Raw genomic sequence first — 17,932 nt, forward strand, 5'->3', positions numbered from 1 at the left:
GAACCCGGAATCATAAGGATTTAGGGGATTAAAAAATGGTCGGTCCAGGGGAGAGGAACAGGGTCCAAGACCTGAAACATGGGGTTATTAGGAACGCGTCCAGGTCAGCCGGAAGACCCGATGCCTAGGTGTCGTCTGGTTGGTCCGGGTGAAGGTTCGGATAACCTAAGACTGTGAAATAGGTTTTATTAAATGTCAGACTGGCTAACACCTCTAGTAAAGCCTGGGTGAACTGTCATGGAAAATCCGGGGGATGATAGATTAAAACTCTTGAAAAGGAAGACGTCTGGGATAGGGAAATAGAAAAGACGCCCCCCAGTATCAAAAGGAGTAACCAAGCGTTTCCAGGCTCCCGGGGTCAGACAGTACCTCACTGGACACTAGTCTGAGAAAATTACCAAGTTTTGGGTTCCCAGTCTGGCCCTGGCTACATGGGACATAGAGTAGCAGGAAGTCATGAGGGCAGGTGCGTGCCCAGGTAGTATTTGTTTCTTCATGCCATCCCACACAGATCCTGCCATCTGCTTTTACTAGACGACCCTCTGAAGGCTTTGCCTTTGATATTAGGAGATAGGTACCTGCGTTTTGGCCCAGCACATACCAGGTCTTAGTTGATGCGTATGAGTGTCTTGGAATAACCTGCTGCTTTTTGGCAGTGTGCGTCTTCCCTCACAAGAGACACACTCCATCATGCTCTAAAAATGCACATTCTTTCATGGTGTGGGTGTGTGTGTTGGAGAGTGTTTTGCTCAGTAGCTCCTCTCATACCAGACTCAGCAGTGGGAGGGCAGCAGGCCAGCCTGTCAATCTCTCTTCCTCATGGATTGGTGAAATTCTTCATTAAATGTCCCCAAGGGCAAAGAATGATAACACCCTTCCTTTACAGATTATTTTTCCTCCCCCTCTACTAACATTGTAACATAGTTCAGACCATCTAATGACCCTAAAATATATTTTTCTTCAGTGGCCTTCATATCATTACATTCTGTGTGTTCATGTATAGTGTTCTATGAAGCTCTATTTTTCAGAACAAAAAGGCATTTATTGGATGTTTCCTGATTTACTTACTCATTTTATGCTATCCTTCTAAATGTTTGTTTTTTGCAGTTATTAAATTTTTGTTATCTAATATGTTAATTTTGCAGCTTTACTTCTATTTTCAGAAGAGCAAGAGGAAAGGGCACGAGTACACAAACATTAAATATTCTTTATCGGACCAGACAGCTGGGGATCAGAGTCCACTCCCACCATGTACTCCAGTTCCAACTCCCACTCCAACACTTCCAGAGTAAGTCAAATATTACATTAATGTGCAGTCACATTTTTTGTTTTCATTTGCCCTCCATCTTTTCTTTTGTGTATTATGCAACAATGAGCATTTTCAGTTTCTGCATGTTTTTTTATCACCACTTAGTACCCATGGGATTTCCCAGCATAACTACCCCATCATCCATTGTTCTGACAGTATTAATGGTGAGATTTACCTCCAACTACATCAAAAGGATACCATTGCATGCTGTTCACCACTTCCACCTACATTTTTAAATGTGTTCTTCAAATATTTAATTAGACATAGTTTTTGATGATACATTTTCATGCAGTTACCTTATAAATTATCTTTCCAGGCATGAGACCGGTCTGGAAATGCATTTCCCAAGCACTAATAGATAATTGATTGCTGCTTCAGACATGACAACACCGAAATATATTAGGTGTCAGTCATTTTATGAACATCAGTTAAGAATTTCTCTGCTATTCTCCTGCAATTAGACAGGGACAACTTCCATCCAACTCCCGGCCATGACCATTGAAATCGGTTCCAGCACTGATACATTCAGTATGCTACTTGGGTGTCTATTTTGACGAACAGCTCTTAAGGTTAACACAGGTAAACAAAACAGTAGGTTATGCTATGGTCTATTAAGAAACTTGAAGATAATTGTCCCAAAGCTTCCACAGCCTTTCAGAAGACTTTAGGTACAGGTCTGTATAATGAGCAGCTTGGACTGTTGCTGCGCCTTACTTCTAGGATGTCCAAAATATCTGCTCAAAAGGATCCAGGTACAGACTGCTAAGCGAACGCTAAACAAAGGGAGAAGGGACTCCACAACCAAAACGCTGCAGGAACTTCACTGGCTCCCTGTAAAGGAACGCTGCAAATTTAAAGCCCTCTGTATATTACATAGGGCGTTATATAGTGCAAGACCATAAACCCTATGTTTTACAGCGAAAAAAGTAACACCATCAGCCCGAAGGCCGAGGTCATCCCAGGCCCACCTAATACTTGATCCCCCTTTTAAAAAGCACGACAGGGAGGCAAAGCCTCCCAGGTCAAAACTGCTCAATTATGGGACAACTTGCTATTACATCGAAGGACTAATTCAAATCTGCTAAGTTTCAGGAAAGACTTAAAGACGTGGCTTTTTTCCTGGTAGGAAGGACAAAGGATAATCGTACACATTTTCGTCTCACTCCCTCTGACAGTAGTCCCTTAGAACTGATAGTCATGCAGCACCAAGATGCCCGTTGGCTGATAATGCGCTTTATTAATGGCAAAAAATAATAATAAAAAGTTCCTGTTTTTCCACGCCACATTTGGAGCTCTTTCTTGGTGTCTCACTGTTGAAATTCCTCCGCATTTAGAATTGATTAGATCAAATGTCATCCTCAGAACTTTTAGGCTCCACGTTTTGTCACAGATACAAAACATTGTCTCTTTCGGATCCATGTCATGATTGCATGTGGTACCCGGTAACAGAGTATGACGCGGCAGCCTTCGCTTTTTGTATATCCAAGCAAACAGAAGCAATTAGGAGTGGTAGCCCAAACTGTCTCTGGCTACGGCCCACTGAGAATACATAAGTGATCTCCTTCTTGCACTGGTAAGTATTGTGTAAGAGAATTACCAGCTAAAATATCTTCCCATAAAAAACACCATAGGAAGGAAAGCATTTCTTCTTCCTTGAGGATACTGTCCTGCTCCCAGGACCTTTCAAAGTCTTGACACCATTCTCTAAAGCTGAAATCTTCCTTGCTGTTGTACATGATCCAGACGTTGAAAAAGAGGTGGCTGAGATTTCTGGTTCTGATGGCTGACCCTGCACAGGTCGAGGCCTTCCTGGGTGCTATGCTGGAGCTGTTAAGGACAGCTCCGCCACCCTGTGGGATGCTCCCCAAGGGAAGCACTTCCCTGTGAAGTTGTCAACTCCTGATGCCATGCCTCCACAGGTTCCAATGCCTGTGAAAAACTCGGAGCCTGCCAAGTTGCCATTCCTTTGTTTGGTTGAATCCCCCTCCACTACCAACATGAAAATGTGCCCAAATGAGATTGTAATGGCTGATGAAACATATGGAAATACGGATCATGATGATTCAGAGGACACTAAACTCCTCCCACATTATACTTCCAATCCTTGGATAATGTGAGTGACTTTTACTCTTCACCAGAAGGGGGACATCCCTTAACCTTGTGGCCATCCTTAAGATTTACTTTCCTCATTTGCAAATGTAGTACAAATAAGTGCTCAAACCTTGCAGTTGACCTTGGTCTGCGCAGACGCAAAGTCTAACATTTTGTCTGAGGTCCTGCTAACTCTCCTGCTTGGGATCTCCACCAGACAAGGATAGTAAAAGGCTGGATGCATGGGGCACAAAGATGGAAAGAGTAGCATCCACACTGTGGCGTATAGACCAAGGCCATAGGGGCTTGTGAAACATTCATATCAATCGGCTTCCGTCAAGGTCACAGCACAAAATCTGCACTTACCCACATAATGGATGACATACTAAAAATGTTAGACCAAATCATGTCTATTGATACTTCTCGATTTATCCTCCGCTTTCGACATGGTTAAGCACGACAACCTATTGTCTAGAACGAAGGATGGGCCTAACTGGCCCAGTGTTACAATGGTTCACCTCCTTCCTAAATAACAGAACCCAAAGAATTAAGATGAAGCAGTCACTTTCTCAACCCTCCATAGTCACCATAGGGTTTTCACAGGGCTCAGCACATTCACGCATTCTTTTTAATCTACTCCTGGAACCCCTGGCAAACGCATTAAACTCTGAGAACATTCTATATCACCTGTATGCAGACGACACACAACTGTATATGAAAATCTTCTCTCGAGAAGACTTCATCTTCCTCAGCACTATTCTACATAATACTCAAAGTTGTCTCACTGACAACCACCTCATGCTTAACACCAAAAAAACGGAATTCCTTCTCATCTCCCCCCCCCATCACACATCCAAGATAGACTTATGGCTGAAGCATCTAACTTCCTTTTGTTGTACTCCCCTCATCATTGACTCAGTGAAATCCTTGGGAGTGACCCTAGACAAACACTTGAATATGCAGGCGCAAATCAATAATGCCACCAAGGGTGCTAATCATCAGATGAGTATCCTAAGTAAACTTCAACCCTTCCTCCCACAGACCGACTTAAAAATGGCGGTACAAGCCCTAGTGTTACCAAGATTGGACTATGGAAGCACCACTCTATGCGGTCTTCCCAAATATAAGCTGGCCCCGCTGAGTGCATCTCTTACTGCTGCGGCAAGACTGGTCTCAGGAACTAAAAGAAATAACCACATTCCTCCGACCTCGAAAGTTCTGAACTGGCTACCCTACGAGGCAGGAATACAACTAAAGATCGCCTGCATTACCCATAAAGCCCTGCATAGCAATACCCCCAGTTACTTAGCACAAAAGCTAGAGTGGTCGGGAGGTTGCAGACAATCGCGAAGTGCGAGTTCACTACTACTGAAACCACAATTCTTCCATAAAAAGAGAACTGGTTGCAGAGCATTCTCAGGGATCGCACCGAAGATTTGGAACTCCCTACCTCCAGATGTACGCAGAATCTCCTCCTTTACCTCCTTCAAAAAATAAGTAAAAATGCTTCTAATTAACAAATTCACATCCTAAGACTTTAATTCTTTAATGACTAATAGCCACCTATGCTATCCATTTACCACTGTCTACCTCTTTTGTATTGAATGGCGAATTTCGAATGTATGTGTATTACCCCAATCATCTAATGTTTAATAACTGTGTACTGTAAAGTGCTCTGATACCCTCGTGGGTCATGTTCGCGCTATATAAAACTTTATAAGTAAATAAAATAAATACAAATTCCCTTGCAGAGGGGCTTTTAAAGATAGATGTCTGCAGGAAACAGCTAGTTTCATCACTGACTCCCAGAATTCTGGTGCATGGCCACACTTTGGGCAACCACAATATTGAAAACAACAGCACCAACAGAGCAAAAGTTTTGTTTTTCCAGGGACAAGCACAGACTCCAGGGAGCAGCCTCTCAGTCCACCAAGTGCCTTTTTGTAAACCTCCTCCCACACATTCAACACCAGTAGGGGCAGGATAAAGGGCTTCAACACTACCTGGAAGTCATGTACTGTGAGACAATAGCCCCTGCCCATCAATCCACCTGGATTCTTTCACTTGTTTATCACATGGTTTTTTACTTTTTTCACTGTGGGTGAAACTCTCAACTGGTGACTCACCCATGGTAAAACTCCTGGTAAATGGATTGCGCATGTTTACCACCAGTGTCTGCCTATTAAAATAAGGCCTCTGTGATGCAGCAAAGGTAAGTGGCACTTGGCTGGCTACACATAAATATGTGTACACATGTTAGGACTGCTCGTGGAAGACTCCTGCCATGCGCAGCCTGGTCATTCCGCAAAGGTAGCTTGGCGCAGAGGGGACTGTACAGGATTGGAAATAGACCTGAGGTAAGCCTCATAATAGTAATGTACACTCATAGGGAAAGTTAGTGTGGTTTACTGTTTTGTTTGCAACAACACTTCATTATACACCTATGGGGAAGACATCTGTAGAGTGCAGCTTCGCTTCCCTTTGGCCTACAAAGACCAGTGACTTATCGAACTAGGGTGGAATCTGTAAGTCAAACCCACATATAAGAGTTCCAAAAAAATATCTGTACCGCTTAAGAGTCATCCAGGATTGTCATATTTCTCTGGTTCAGCTCAGGATCAGAGTCCAGGCCTTTTGTCACCCGGCTGTACCATTACTCTGTGTTACCCCATTTAGAATTGTCCCCGCATGCTGTGCAGGAGGGTTGGGACAGGGGCAGAGAGGTGATGTAGCACGTCAGGCGAGGCAGATGTGCCTTGCTTCTAGAACCTTCCGCCCTCACTTAAAACTTCTTGCGCAAGACAGAGAGAGCTCTTTCTTGATAGTAATTTTCTGCTGGACACGGGGACTGGAGGCAGCAGCCATGGACAGCTGGAGGAGGAATCCTCAAATATCTAATTGGACTAAGGATTCTGACCACAATTGCTCACCTGCGTGCATTTCACTCTTTTACCCGCATCATACTGTCAGTCTGTGTTATGAGCCTCGCTTCAGTGTCCTCACTGGAACTAATGAAGCAGTCCAGTATATCACATTACATTTTAAAAGTAAACCCTGTTTGTGCAGGACTGCATTTGTTGCTTTAAGATTTCTTTCCACTAAAGTTTTGTGAACTCTCTTGAACCCTTGTGATTACAAGCTCATCAGAGGGAAAGCAAGGCTGGGATTTCTTTCACTAAACCTTACAGCCCTGTATTTATGGTGTACATGTTTATGTTCTGCCAAATAGCTTTTGCAGCCTTAATAAAACACCATGGTTTACTGCAAGCAGGCATTTGACATGCAAGCAATAAACACCAATTGTCAGGACATAAAGAGGAGCCTAGAAACAGATGATGGCTGGCTGCATTTGATGGGGTGGGTAGATAGGGGAGGTAGGCTTGATGGGCTGAGACTGTAGTCTGTAAATTTCGGGGAAGAAAATCCCAGCCTTACCTTTGTGACGCAGACCTGAGGTTTAGCAAATTTGCAGTGCATCTTGATTTGCACTGCACAGAATGCCCAACCATCATTTGTATAACTCCAATGGTTGCGTAGGATGGCATTGCATTGGTAATAACCTTTGCTGGTTCAGCATTTCTTTGCAACTTGCTAGCAATAATAGAACACCTTCTAGAACTAGTAAATATGTTCTGTTTTAATAAGGTGTTCTATAACTTCTTGCAAGTTGCAGAAGGAATGCTAAACCTGTCTCCCAAATGTTAGCTTGACTGGTGACATTCAGAACATATTTCCTGCCGTGAAGGTGCCGTTCATTCAAAATGCATCCCCTGTATGCAGAAGTACAAGCTGCTCAGAATACTCCGAAAGTTTTCAAAATGTGCTCTTCTTCAACATGCATGATGCACTTCCTGCTCACTGCAGCTGCGACAACGCAGGGACAATGAGAACTCTGCAATGCTTTTATTTAACTGAACAGCAGATGTGCAGCTTCCATTCTGGGCCTGAGGATGCTGTTGAAAAAATGCAGCACTTACCATCAGCATCCTCAGGCCCACAATGGAAGTGCATCGAGTCAAGGTCTATGGATCTGGTTTCAAATGCAAAAAGAAGAATTGATGGACAGAATGCAGAACAATGTCATACATTCACCCCAGTACAGAGATCTGGGCCAAAATCCATTGTTTTTTTGCTCACCATGCCATTCCAGTTTGGACCCAGCCATATGCAAATCAGTCTTGGCCCTGCGCCCAATGAGAACAGTCCAGCCCGAACTGCCAAGCCAGGTCCTCCCTGGACTGGAAACAAGCATCCTAGGAACGGTTTCGGGGGTTCATCCCTCTTCAGCCAGGATAGCTTGACTCCAGTGGCATGGATAGCACAGGACCCACGTCTGGGCACACCCGGCCCACTCGGGGTGACAAATGCAAATAGAAGAATTGATGGACAGGATGCAAAACAATGTCATACATTCACCACAGTATAGAGATCTGGGCCTAAATCCATTGTTTCTTTGCTCACCATGCCATTTTAGTTTGGACCCAGCCATATGCAAATCAGTCTTCACCCTGCGCCCAATGGGAACAGTCCAGCCCGAACTGCCACGCCAGGTCCTCCCTGGACTGGAAACAAGCATCCTAGGACTAGTTTTGAGGTTTCACCCCTCTTCAGCCGGGATAGCTTGACTCCAGTGGCTTGGAGAGTACGGGACCCACATCTGGGCATACCCATCCCACTTGGGGTGACAAATGTAAAAAGAATTCATGGACAGAATTCAGAACAATGTCATACTTTCACCCTAGTACAGAGATCTGGGCCTAAATCCATCGTTTTATGCCTCACCATGCCATTCCAGTTTGGACCCAGCCATATACAAATCAGTCTTGACCCTGCGCCCAATGGGAACAGTCCAGTCCGAACTGCCAGGCCAGGTCCTCCCTGGACTGCAAACAAGCATCATAGGACTGGTTTCAGCCAGGATAGCTTGACTTTAGTGGCATGGAGAGCATGGGACCCACATCTGGGTATACCGGTTCACTCTTGGTGACAAATGTAAAAAGAATTGATGGACAGAATGCAGACCAATGTCGTCCATTCCCCGCAGTACAAAGATCTGTGCCTAAACCATAGTTTTTTGGCTCACCATGCCATTCCAGTTTGGACCCAGCCATATGCAAATCAGTCTTGACCCTGCGCCCAATGGAAACAGTCCATCCCGAAACTGCCAAGCCAGGTGTCCCCTGAACCGGAAACAAGTATCCTGGGACTGGTTTCTGGGTAACACCCTTCATCAGCCAGGCTAGCTTGAATCCAGTGGCAAAGTGAGCAAGATCCCACGTCTGGGCATACCCTGCCAACCTAGGGCGAACAAAGCAAACACAAGGAGATGATGGACGGAGCGCTGAATTTTTCAAAAACTCACCCCCAGTCACAGATATGGGTTGAATCCATCATCATTCTTTAGCTCACTTCGCCACCACAGTTCAGACCCAGCTTTATGCAAATCAGTCTTGACCCTGTGCCTCATGGGAACAGTCCAGCCCGAACTGCCAAGCCAGGTCTTTCCTGAACCGGAAACAGGCATCCTGAGACAGGTTTCTAGGTGACGCCCTTCATCAGCCAGGCTAGCTTGAATCCAGTGGCAAAGTGAGCAAGGGACCCACGTCTGGGCATACCCTGCCTACCTAGGGCGAACAAAGCAAACACAAGGAGATAATGGACGGAGCGCTAAAACTTTTCACACTCACCCCCAGTCACAGATCTGGCTAGAATCCATCATCATTCTTTAGCCCACTTTGCCACCTCAGTTCAGGCCCAGCTTTATGCAAATCAGTCTTGACCCTGTGCCTCATGGGAACAGTCCAGCCCGAACAGCCAAGGCAGGTTATTAGGTATTCACACTCCCCGAGGAGGGCCTCATAATGCCCTTTGGGGGATTGCATTTGGCCGAAAGACTCCTTGATGCAATGGCCCCAGGATGGCAGGGGCACTACCAACATCAAAGGAATGTGTATGGGCGGATGTAGGAGTGCAGCAACACCCCTCAAAAGAATTCAAAAGGATACTGACCCTAAGTTAAGAGGATCTAAAAAAGTATGCAAAACCCACTATTCATTTTCTTTCCAAGCACAACCCAGGTTGGAGATAGAGCTGTACAGCTGGGAGTGCAGCGCCCTCTAAGGGTTAAGGGTATGACTGCAGTTTTTGTGGTCTGAAGGTGTTTAGAGAAAGATACATGTTGTAAAGCGCTCTTAGGGGCTAAGTCTGTGGTTACATGTTGTGCGATCAGATTGTGATGCCCTCTAGGGACTGTTTTTATAATTGCGATTTTATAGGTTGGAAGTATACTTTGTCAACAGGTTTATCAAGACAAAAAACTTGCTAGAAGTTAAAACTGTTTTGGAAGTAAAAGAATATCTGTCAAATGTCGACTTAAAGGATGCCTACGTTCATTCTCCCATTCATTTCTCGCACAGACGATTACTTGTATTTGTGTTGAAAGGGACTCATGATCCGGTCAAAATGTTGCAATTTGGTATCAAGTCTGTGCTAAAAGTGTTCTCCAACACACTGGCAGTAGTTGCAGAAAACAGATGCATTTAATGAGCCAAAAGACTCTTCCCCTTACGTACTCATACACTACCTCAGTCAAACCTAAACCTAGTTGTAAGAAGACTCATGAGACCACCCTTTGAGCCCATGCGCTAACCTTCATTTAAGTTTTTATCTCTTCATTCCTTGTAGCAATCACATCTATCAGTAGAGTAATTGAATAACAAGTACTCACTGTACAGGAACTTTACATAACAATTTGAAAAGATAAGATCATGAGGAGAACAAATCCAAAGTTCCTACCAAAGGGTGTGTTACTGTTTTAAATCATCCAAACCATTATATTACCAGCTTTCTTTCAGAATTACATCAATGCTGCGAAAAGGACGCTGCACACCCTAGAGGTGAAGAGAGCAATGATATATTATCTTCAAGAATCAAAAGAAGATAGAAATTCTACACAGTTGTTGATGGCACATTCACCCTGGCACTGGGCCCAACAGTAACAACAAGCACTGGCGTTGCCAATAGGTCTCGCAGTAGGAAAGTTGGAGCTATTACAATTGCAAATAACAATGCCTTTTATTTTTAAGGGCTTTGTCATTTACAAAACCAATAGCTCCAACTTTCCTACTGCGAGACCTATTGTGCACTGCACAGTGTGGGTGAAAGTGGCACTGCGTGGGTGTGAGTGGCTTTGAGTGAGTGGCGTTGCGTGGGTGAGTGGCGTTGCGTGTGTGAGTGGCGTTGCGTGTGTGAGTGGCGTTGCGTGTGTGAGTGGCGTTGCGTGTGTGAGTGGCGTTGCATGTGTGAGTGGCGTTGCATGTGTGAGTGGCGTTGCGTGTGTGAGTGGCGTTGCGTGTGTGAGTGGCGTTGCGTGTGTGAGTGGCGTTGCGTATGTGAGTGGCGTTGCGTGGATGAGTGGCGTTGCGTGAATGAGTGGCGTTGCGTGGATGAGTGGCGTTGCGTGGATGAGTGGCGTTGCATGTGTGAGTGGCGTTGCATGTGTGAGTGGCGTTGCATGTGTGAGTGGCGTTGCATGTGTGAGTGGCGTTGCATGTGTGAGTGGCGTTGCGTGGATGAGTTGCGTTGCGTGTGTGAGTGGTGTTGCTTGGGTGAGTGGCATTGCGTGGGTGAGTGTGGTGTTGCGTGGGTGATAGTGGGCTTGCGTGGGTGTGAGTGGCGTTGCGTGTCTGAAAGTGGTGCTGTGTGGGTGAAAGTGGCACAGAGCCTTTGATGTGGCCTGGGGCAGGAGAAATGCTGCTGCCGCTAATTAAATATAAAAAGTGTTTAGGGAGTCACGGCTGCCGAGAGTAACAAGGCAGTGCTGGGAGGGGGGCTGCGCACCAACTGAAGTGCTCTGGTTGCACAGCCTGCGGCCGTGTGAAGTGATAAGCCTTTGAAGTACACAGGCATGCTGTGACGGAGGTGTGAGAGATCTGGCAGGGAACAGATGGCCTGGCCGTGAAGCAGGGGGCGGGGCCTGTGGGAGGGTGATTGATGCCTTTGATGTGGGGAGGGAGGAGAGCCTTTTGCGAGCCTTGTGCAGGAGAAATGCTGCCGATGCGCGTGCATGTTTAATCACGTGATTCACGTGAACTTCATGAAAACCGCAGGGCTGAAAGCCCTTGGTTTGACGATGATTTTGGCCACTTGAATTCTCGTTCCCACAATGCGCTTGCGCGCATTCTAGGTCATGAGACCTAAAAACCGCTGCCCTGTTATTTGCCCTGGATCACAGATTTGCCCAGGATTGCAAATAACAATGCCTTTTATTTTTGTTTTCATTTTAAAAACATAAAGGGCTTTGTCATTTACAAAACCAATAGCTCCAACTTTCCTACTGCGAGACCTATTGGCAACGCCAGTGCTTGTTTTATTTATGTGTTGGCTTTGAAAATAGCAAAATTAATAGCTTTGTCAGTTACAGTGTCAATAGTTTTAACTGTCGCAAATGTGACACCTATAGCATTTGTAAGGCAATGTGTGTTGTATTTACGTGACTTAGATGTATTGATATTACAAATAACAATGGCTTTTAATTTTGTAAATAATTAATACTTAAATAAAAGTTATTATAATTTATAATTGCAATAGCTTAAACGTTTGTAAATAACTTTTGTGAAGATTATGTTCAGTGTATTTTATTGTGACGAAAATCCAAGAACATTGCATTTGCACCTACACACACACAGAGCCACACACACACACACACATATAGATGTGGTGGTGGTGGATGTGGGGGATATGGTGGTGGGGGATATGGTGGTGGTTAATGTTAATGTTAACTGTCATTTATTGAGCGCTCGTTCGCCCGGAGGCTTCAAGGCGCTGTAGGAAGGAACAGGGCGCGTCAGTCATTTGATAGAAGGAGGAAGCTCAATGATGTGCCTGAGAAAAGAGCCAGGTCTTCAGAGGATGTCTGAAACTAAGGAGATTATCACTTAGTTTTAGATGAGGGGGGAGAGAGTTCCAGAAGGCAGCTGCGAGATGGTCAAAGCAGCTGCCTCCGAGACGTGGTGGATGTGGTGGTGGTGGTGATGGTGGATGTGGTGGTGATGGTGATGGTGGATGTGGTGGTGATGGTGGTGGATGTGGGGGTGGATGTGGTGGTGGTGGTGGATGTGGTGGTTGTGGAGGTGGTGGATGTGGTGGTGGTGGAGGTGGTTGATGTGGTGGTGGTGGATGTGGTGGTGGTGGTGGATGTGGTGGTGGATGTGGTGGTGGATGTGGTGGTGGATGTGGTGGTGGTGGATGTGGTGGTGGTGGTTGATGTGGTGGTGGTGGATGCGGTGGTGGTGGTGGATGTGGTGGTGGTGGATGCGGTGGTGGATGTGGTGGTGGTGGATGCGGTGGTGGTGGAAGTTGTGGTGGATGTGTTGGGTGTGGTGGTGGATGTGGTGGTGGTGGGTGTGGTGGTGGATGTGGTGGTGGATGCGGTGGATGTGGATGTGGTGGTGGATGTGGCGGTGGATGTCATGGTGGATGTGGAGGTGATGGTGGATGTGGTGGTGGATGTGGTGGCGGATGCGGTGGTGGTGGTGGATGCGGTGGTGGTGGTGGATGCAGTGGTGGTGGTGGATGGGGTGGTGGTGGTGGATGGGGTGGTGGTGGTGGTGGATGGGGTGATGGATGTAGTGGTGGTGGGTGTGGTCACACATATAGATGTGGTGGTGGTGGATCTGGGGGATATGGTGGTGGTGGATGTGGTGGTGGTGGTGATGGTGGATGTGGTGGTGATGGGGGTGGATGTGGGGGTGGATGTGGTGGTGGTGGTGGATGTGGTGGTTGTGGAGGTGGTGGATGTGGTGGTGGTGGAGGTGGTTGATGTGGTGGTGGTGGATGTGGTGGTGGATGTGGTGGTGGTGGATGTGGTGGTGGTGGTTGATGTGGTGGTGGTGGATGCGGTGGTGGTGGTGGATGTGGTGGTGGTGGTGGATGTGGTGGTGGTGGTGGATGCGGTGGTGGATGTGGTGGTGGTGGATGCGGTGGTGGTGGAAGTTGTGGTGGATGTGTTGGGTGTGGTGGTGGATGTGGTGGTGGTGGGTGTGGTGGTGGATGTGGTGGTGGTGGATGCGGTGGATGTGGATGTGGTGGTGGATGTGGCGGTGGATGTCATGGTGGATGTGGAGGTGATGGTGGATGTGGTGGCGGATGCGGTGGTGGTGGTGGATGCGGTGGTGGTGGTGGATGCAGTGGTGGTGGTGGATGGGGTGGTGGTGGTGGATGGGGTGGTGGTGGTGGTGGATGGGGTGGTGATGGTGGTGGATGTGGGGGTGGATGTGGTGGTGGTGGTGGTGGTGGATGTGGTGGAGGTGGTGGATGTGGTGGTGGTGGATGTGGTGGAGGTGGTGGATGTGGTGGTGGTGGATGTGGTGAAAGTGGTGGATGTGGTGGTGGATGTGGTGGTGGTGGATGCGGTGGTGGATGTGGTGGTGGTGGTTGATGTGGTGGTGGATGCGGTGGTGGATGTGGTGGTGGTGGATGCGGTGGTGGATGTGGTGGTGGTGGATGCGGTGGTGGTGAAAGTGGTGGTGGATGTGTTGGATGTGGTGGTGGATGTGGTGGTGGTGGGTGTGGTGGTGGATGTGGTGGTGGTGGATGCGGTGGATGTGGTGGATGTGGTGGTGGATGTGGCGGTGGATGTCATGGTGGATGTGGAGGTGATGGTGGATGTGGTGGTGGATGTGGTGGTGATGGTGGATGCGGTGGTGGTGGATGCGGTGGTGGTGGATGCGGTGGTGGTGGTGGATGCAGTGGTGGTGGATGGGGTGGTGGTGGTGGATGGGGTGGTGGTGGTGGATGGGGTGGTGATGGTGGTGGATGGGGTGATGGATGTAGTGGTGGTGGGTGTGGTGGATGTGGTGGTGGTGGGTGTGGTGGATGTGGTGGTGGTGGGTGTGGTGGATGTGGTGGTGGATGTGGCTGTGGATGTGGCGGTGGCTGTGGATGTGGCTGTGGATGTGGCGGTGGCTGTGGATGTGGCGGTAGATGTGGTGGTGGATGTGGTGGTGCATGTGGAGGTGGATTTGGAGGTGGTGGTGGATGTGGTGGTGTTGGTGGATGTGGTGGTGGATGCGGTGGGTGTGGTGGTGGTGGATGCGGTGGATGTGGTGATGGTGGATGTGGTGGTGGTGGTGGATGCAGTGGTGGTGGATGTAGTGGTGGTGGGTGTGGTGGTGGTGGGTGTGGTGGATGTGGCTGTGGATGTGGCTGTGGATGTTGCGGTGGATGTGGCGGTGGATGTGGCGGTGGATGTGGTGGTGGATGTGGTGGTGGATGTGGTGGTGGATGTGGTGGTGGATGTGGTGGTGGATGTGGTGGTGGATGTGGTGGTGGATTTGGAGGTGATGGTGGATGGATGCACACATGGATGGATGCAAATGTGAATGGATGCATGGATACGTTTATAGTTGATAGGTGTATACTTGGATGAATATATGGTTGGATGGGCGTGCCTGCATGCGAGGGTGGATGGGTAGAAGTGGCAGCACACGGAGATGGATGAAAGTGTGAATGGGTGGATTTATAGAAACTGGATAATTTCAGATACAATTTATAATAAGAGGCGCTTTGCAGGCAGAGAAGGTAGCATTTTCTATTGCCTCAGAAGACATGGTTGATAAGTAGGTCCATCGCACTAGTGTTAAGATAATTTTGAGCCTTAATATTTTTTAATAGATCGGTTGGGAAAATCATCCATCTATAATACCATGGAACGGTGTAATCATTCTAAAATGGACAGTTCTTTTTCTAAGCTAACAAATCAGCCACTCATTAAAATGCAATTCCTGTACATTTTACATGTCTCCGCAATTCGAAATAGAAAGAAAGCCGGGTGGCAGAAAAAAATGACGTTTTCTAGCCCAGAGTCTGTCTGTAAAGGTGTTAATTCTATAGCCAAAACGCCCGACTACAGTAATAAAAGTCACACAAAAACTCTTAACCAGGCGAGGTTGGCGAAATTACATCAGCTTGATTCACCATAAACACTTTTTTAGCAAATGAAATCAAACGTAATTTACCGAACCGCCTGTGTACAGCAGCCTCTGTTATTGTGAAATGGTAAATATTTGCTTAGGAGTCAGTCCATGACAGGCCGCCGCGCTTCGGCCTGATGAGAGATCAACATTATCAGAGGGAGGACGGTCCAGGCAGGGGCAGTCCTCTTTTAATATCTAACGCCTCTAAGATATAGCACCCGCGCTTAGATGCTAGCTGACAATTGTTCACGGGCGTTGAACAAACATGCTCTATTGTGCATATTCCGCAGCTGTTCCAGCCCCAATCAAACAATAACACAGGGTAAAATGTGTCAAAGCATCCAGCATTCCCTACCCTTCGCTGGAGTTTGTTCCACTCCACGCGCTGTAGCTCTTGCTTGACACGGACTTTGTGACAGAAGTATTTTTTTCTGCTAAAAATAAATAAATAAACACAAAGTAAATAAATAAAAAAGGTGTCTCTCACACTTCATTCATCGCAAAGAGCTTGTACAATGCGGTAGTCATCACGCGCGACATGGAAATACTCCCCACATAGGATAACAAGTATGTGGATCAAAAGAAAAATGCGATTTAGTGCATGGGGGAGGGGGCATATTTACAAGGCCGGGAGAGAAAATAAAGAAAAAAAATGAGGTGAGAGTGGAGAAGATAACGAGATAGACGAAAGGAGGGTCCGGCTGGGAGCTGGGAAAGAGGCTAAAAGGGCTGAAAGGGAGGGGAGAATGCACGTAGCACATTCCAATGAAGTCTGGTGGGGGGCGGGGGTGGGGAGCAGGCATATAGTGTTTGAGTGAGCAGCCTTTGATGTGCGAGCGAGTGGGAGGGAACAGCAGGGGGCGGAGAAGCAGATTGCCTTGAAGGCAGGAGGCAGGCAGAAGGCTCGGGCAAGCTCGTGCACGAGAGCACATGCACTCGTGAAAAACCTCTTTTTTGGGCTCATGGTGAAACTCTTGGTTTCACTGCTATAGACTCGTCCTATTCCATTCCTGCGGAATGGAAATAGTCCGAGACCTAAAAAACCCCAGTTCCTTAGGGTTTCCTTCTTGCGGAAACTTATCCTGAGAGTGTGACCTGTGACAGAAAACAAATCCTGCAGATTAACATGGCTGGGTCATGGTTTTGCAAGGCATCGATGGTTCATGGGGAAACCTATCCCCAAACAGATTTGTGAAGTCTTCAAATCTTAATGGAGAGCGAGAATTACTGCAGTGGAAAAAGGTACTAGCAGCATATCTTATTTGAGTCTGAAAGGAACAATGCTTTATAAAATCGAATGCAGTACAGCTAGAAGAGGTATCCCAATCAATAGAGCCTCCTGCAGTCTCACAGCTTCGATGGAGCTAGTAAAAGTGATGTAAATGTCAAGAGACCACTGAGTGGTGCTGTGGTGGTGCTGATTGGTGCTTTGGTGGTGCTGAGTGGTAATGTGGTGGTGCTGAGTTATAATGTGGTGGTGCTGAGTTATAATGTGGTGGTGCTGAGTGATAATGTGGTGGTGCTGAGTGATAATGTGGTGGTGCTGAGTGGTGTTGTGGTGGTGCTGATGAGTGGTGCTGTGGTGGTGCTGAGAGGTGCTGTGGTGGTGCTGAGTGGTGCTGTGGTGGTGCTGAGTGGTGCTGTGGTGGTGCTGAGTGGTAATGTGGTGGTGGTGCTGAGTGGTGCTGTGGTGGTGCTGAGTGGTGCTGTGGTGGTGCTGAGTGGTTCTGTGGTGGTGCTGAGGGGCGCTGGGGTGGTGCTGAGTGATACTGGGGTGGTGCTGAGTGATACTGGGGTGGTGCTGAGTGATACTGGGGTGGTGCTGAGTGGTGTTGTGGTGGTGCTGAGTGGTGTTGTGGTGGTGCTGAGTGGTGTTGTGGTGGTGCTGAGTGGTGTTGTGGTGGTGCTGAGTGGTGCTGTGGTGGTGCTGGGTGGTGCTGAGTGGTAAAGTGGTGGTGCTGAGTTATAATGTGGTGGTGCTGAGCGATAATGTGGTGGTGCTGAGTGATACTGGGGTGGTGCTGAGTGATACTGGGGTGGTGCTGAGTGATACTGGGGTGGTGCTGAGTGATACTGGGTGGTGCTGAGTGATACTGGGGTGGTGCTGAGTGATACTGGGGTGGTACTGGGTGATGGGTGTGTGGGGTGTGAGGGTGAGGGGTGTGAGGGGTGTGAGGGTGTGTGAGAGGGTGTGAGGGAGGGTGAGGGGTGTGTGAGGGTGAGGGGTGTGGGGGTGTGAGGGGGTGGGGGAGTGTGGGGGTGTGGGGGGTGAGGGGGTGTGAGGAAGGGTGAGGGAGGGTGAGGGGATGTGAGGGTGAGGGGATGTGAGGGTGAGGGGTTGTGAGGGTGAGTGGGTGAGAGGGGTGTGAGGGTAAGGGGGTGAGGGGATGTGAGGGCGAGGAGGTGTGAGGGTGAGAGGGTGTGAGGGTGAAGATGAGGGGGTGAGAGGGTGTGTGAGGGTGAAAGAGTGTATGAGGGTGAGAGAGTGTGTGAGGGTGAGAGGGTAAGAGGGTGTATGAGGGTGAGAGGGTATGTGAGGGTGAGAGGGTAAGTGAGG

At 47.8% G+C, this 17,932-nt stretch overlaps 1 protein-coding gene across 2 annotated transcripts in view; it reads left to right on the top strand.

Annotated features, from left to right (window-relative positions):
• The window catches only part of PTPN11 (protein tyrosine phosphatase non-receptor type 11), a 582,335-nt gene that overhangs the window by 503,967 nt on the left and 60,436 nt on the right, over positions 1–17,932 (top strand). For both annotated transcript variants that reach the window (XM_086943082.1, XM_086943081.1), the window contains exon 14: positions 1,164–1,288. In XM_086943082.1, the coding sequence (XP_086799208.1) occupies positions 1,164–1,288 (125 nt within the window). The remainder of the gene's footprint in view (positions 1–1,163; positions 1,289–17,932) is intronic.

The sequence above is a fragment of the Lissotriton vulgaris genome, chromosome 11 (assembly GCF_964263255.1).
Source record: "Lissotriton vulgaris chromosome 11, aLisVul1.2, whole genome shotgun sequence".
NCBI lineage: Eukaryota > Metazoa > Chordata > Amphibia > Caudata > Salamandridae > Lissotriton > Lissotriton vulgaris.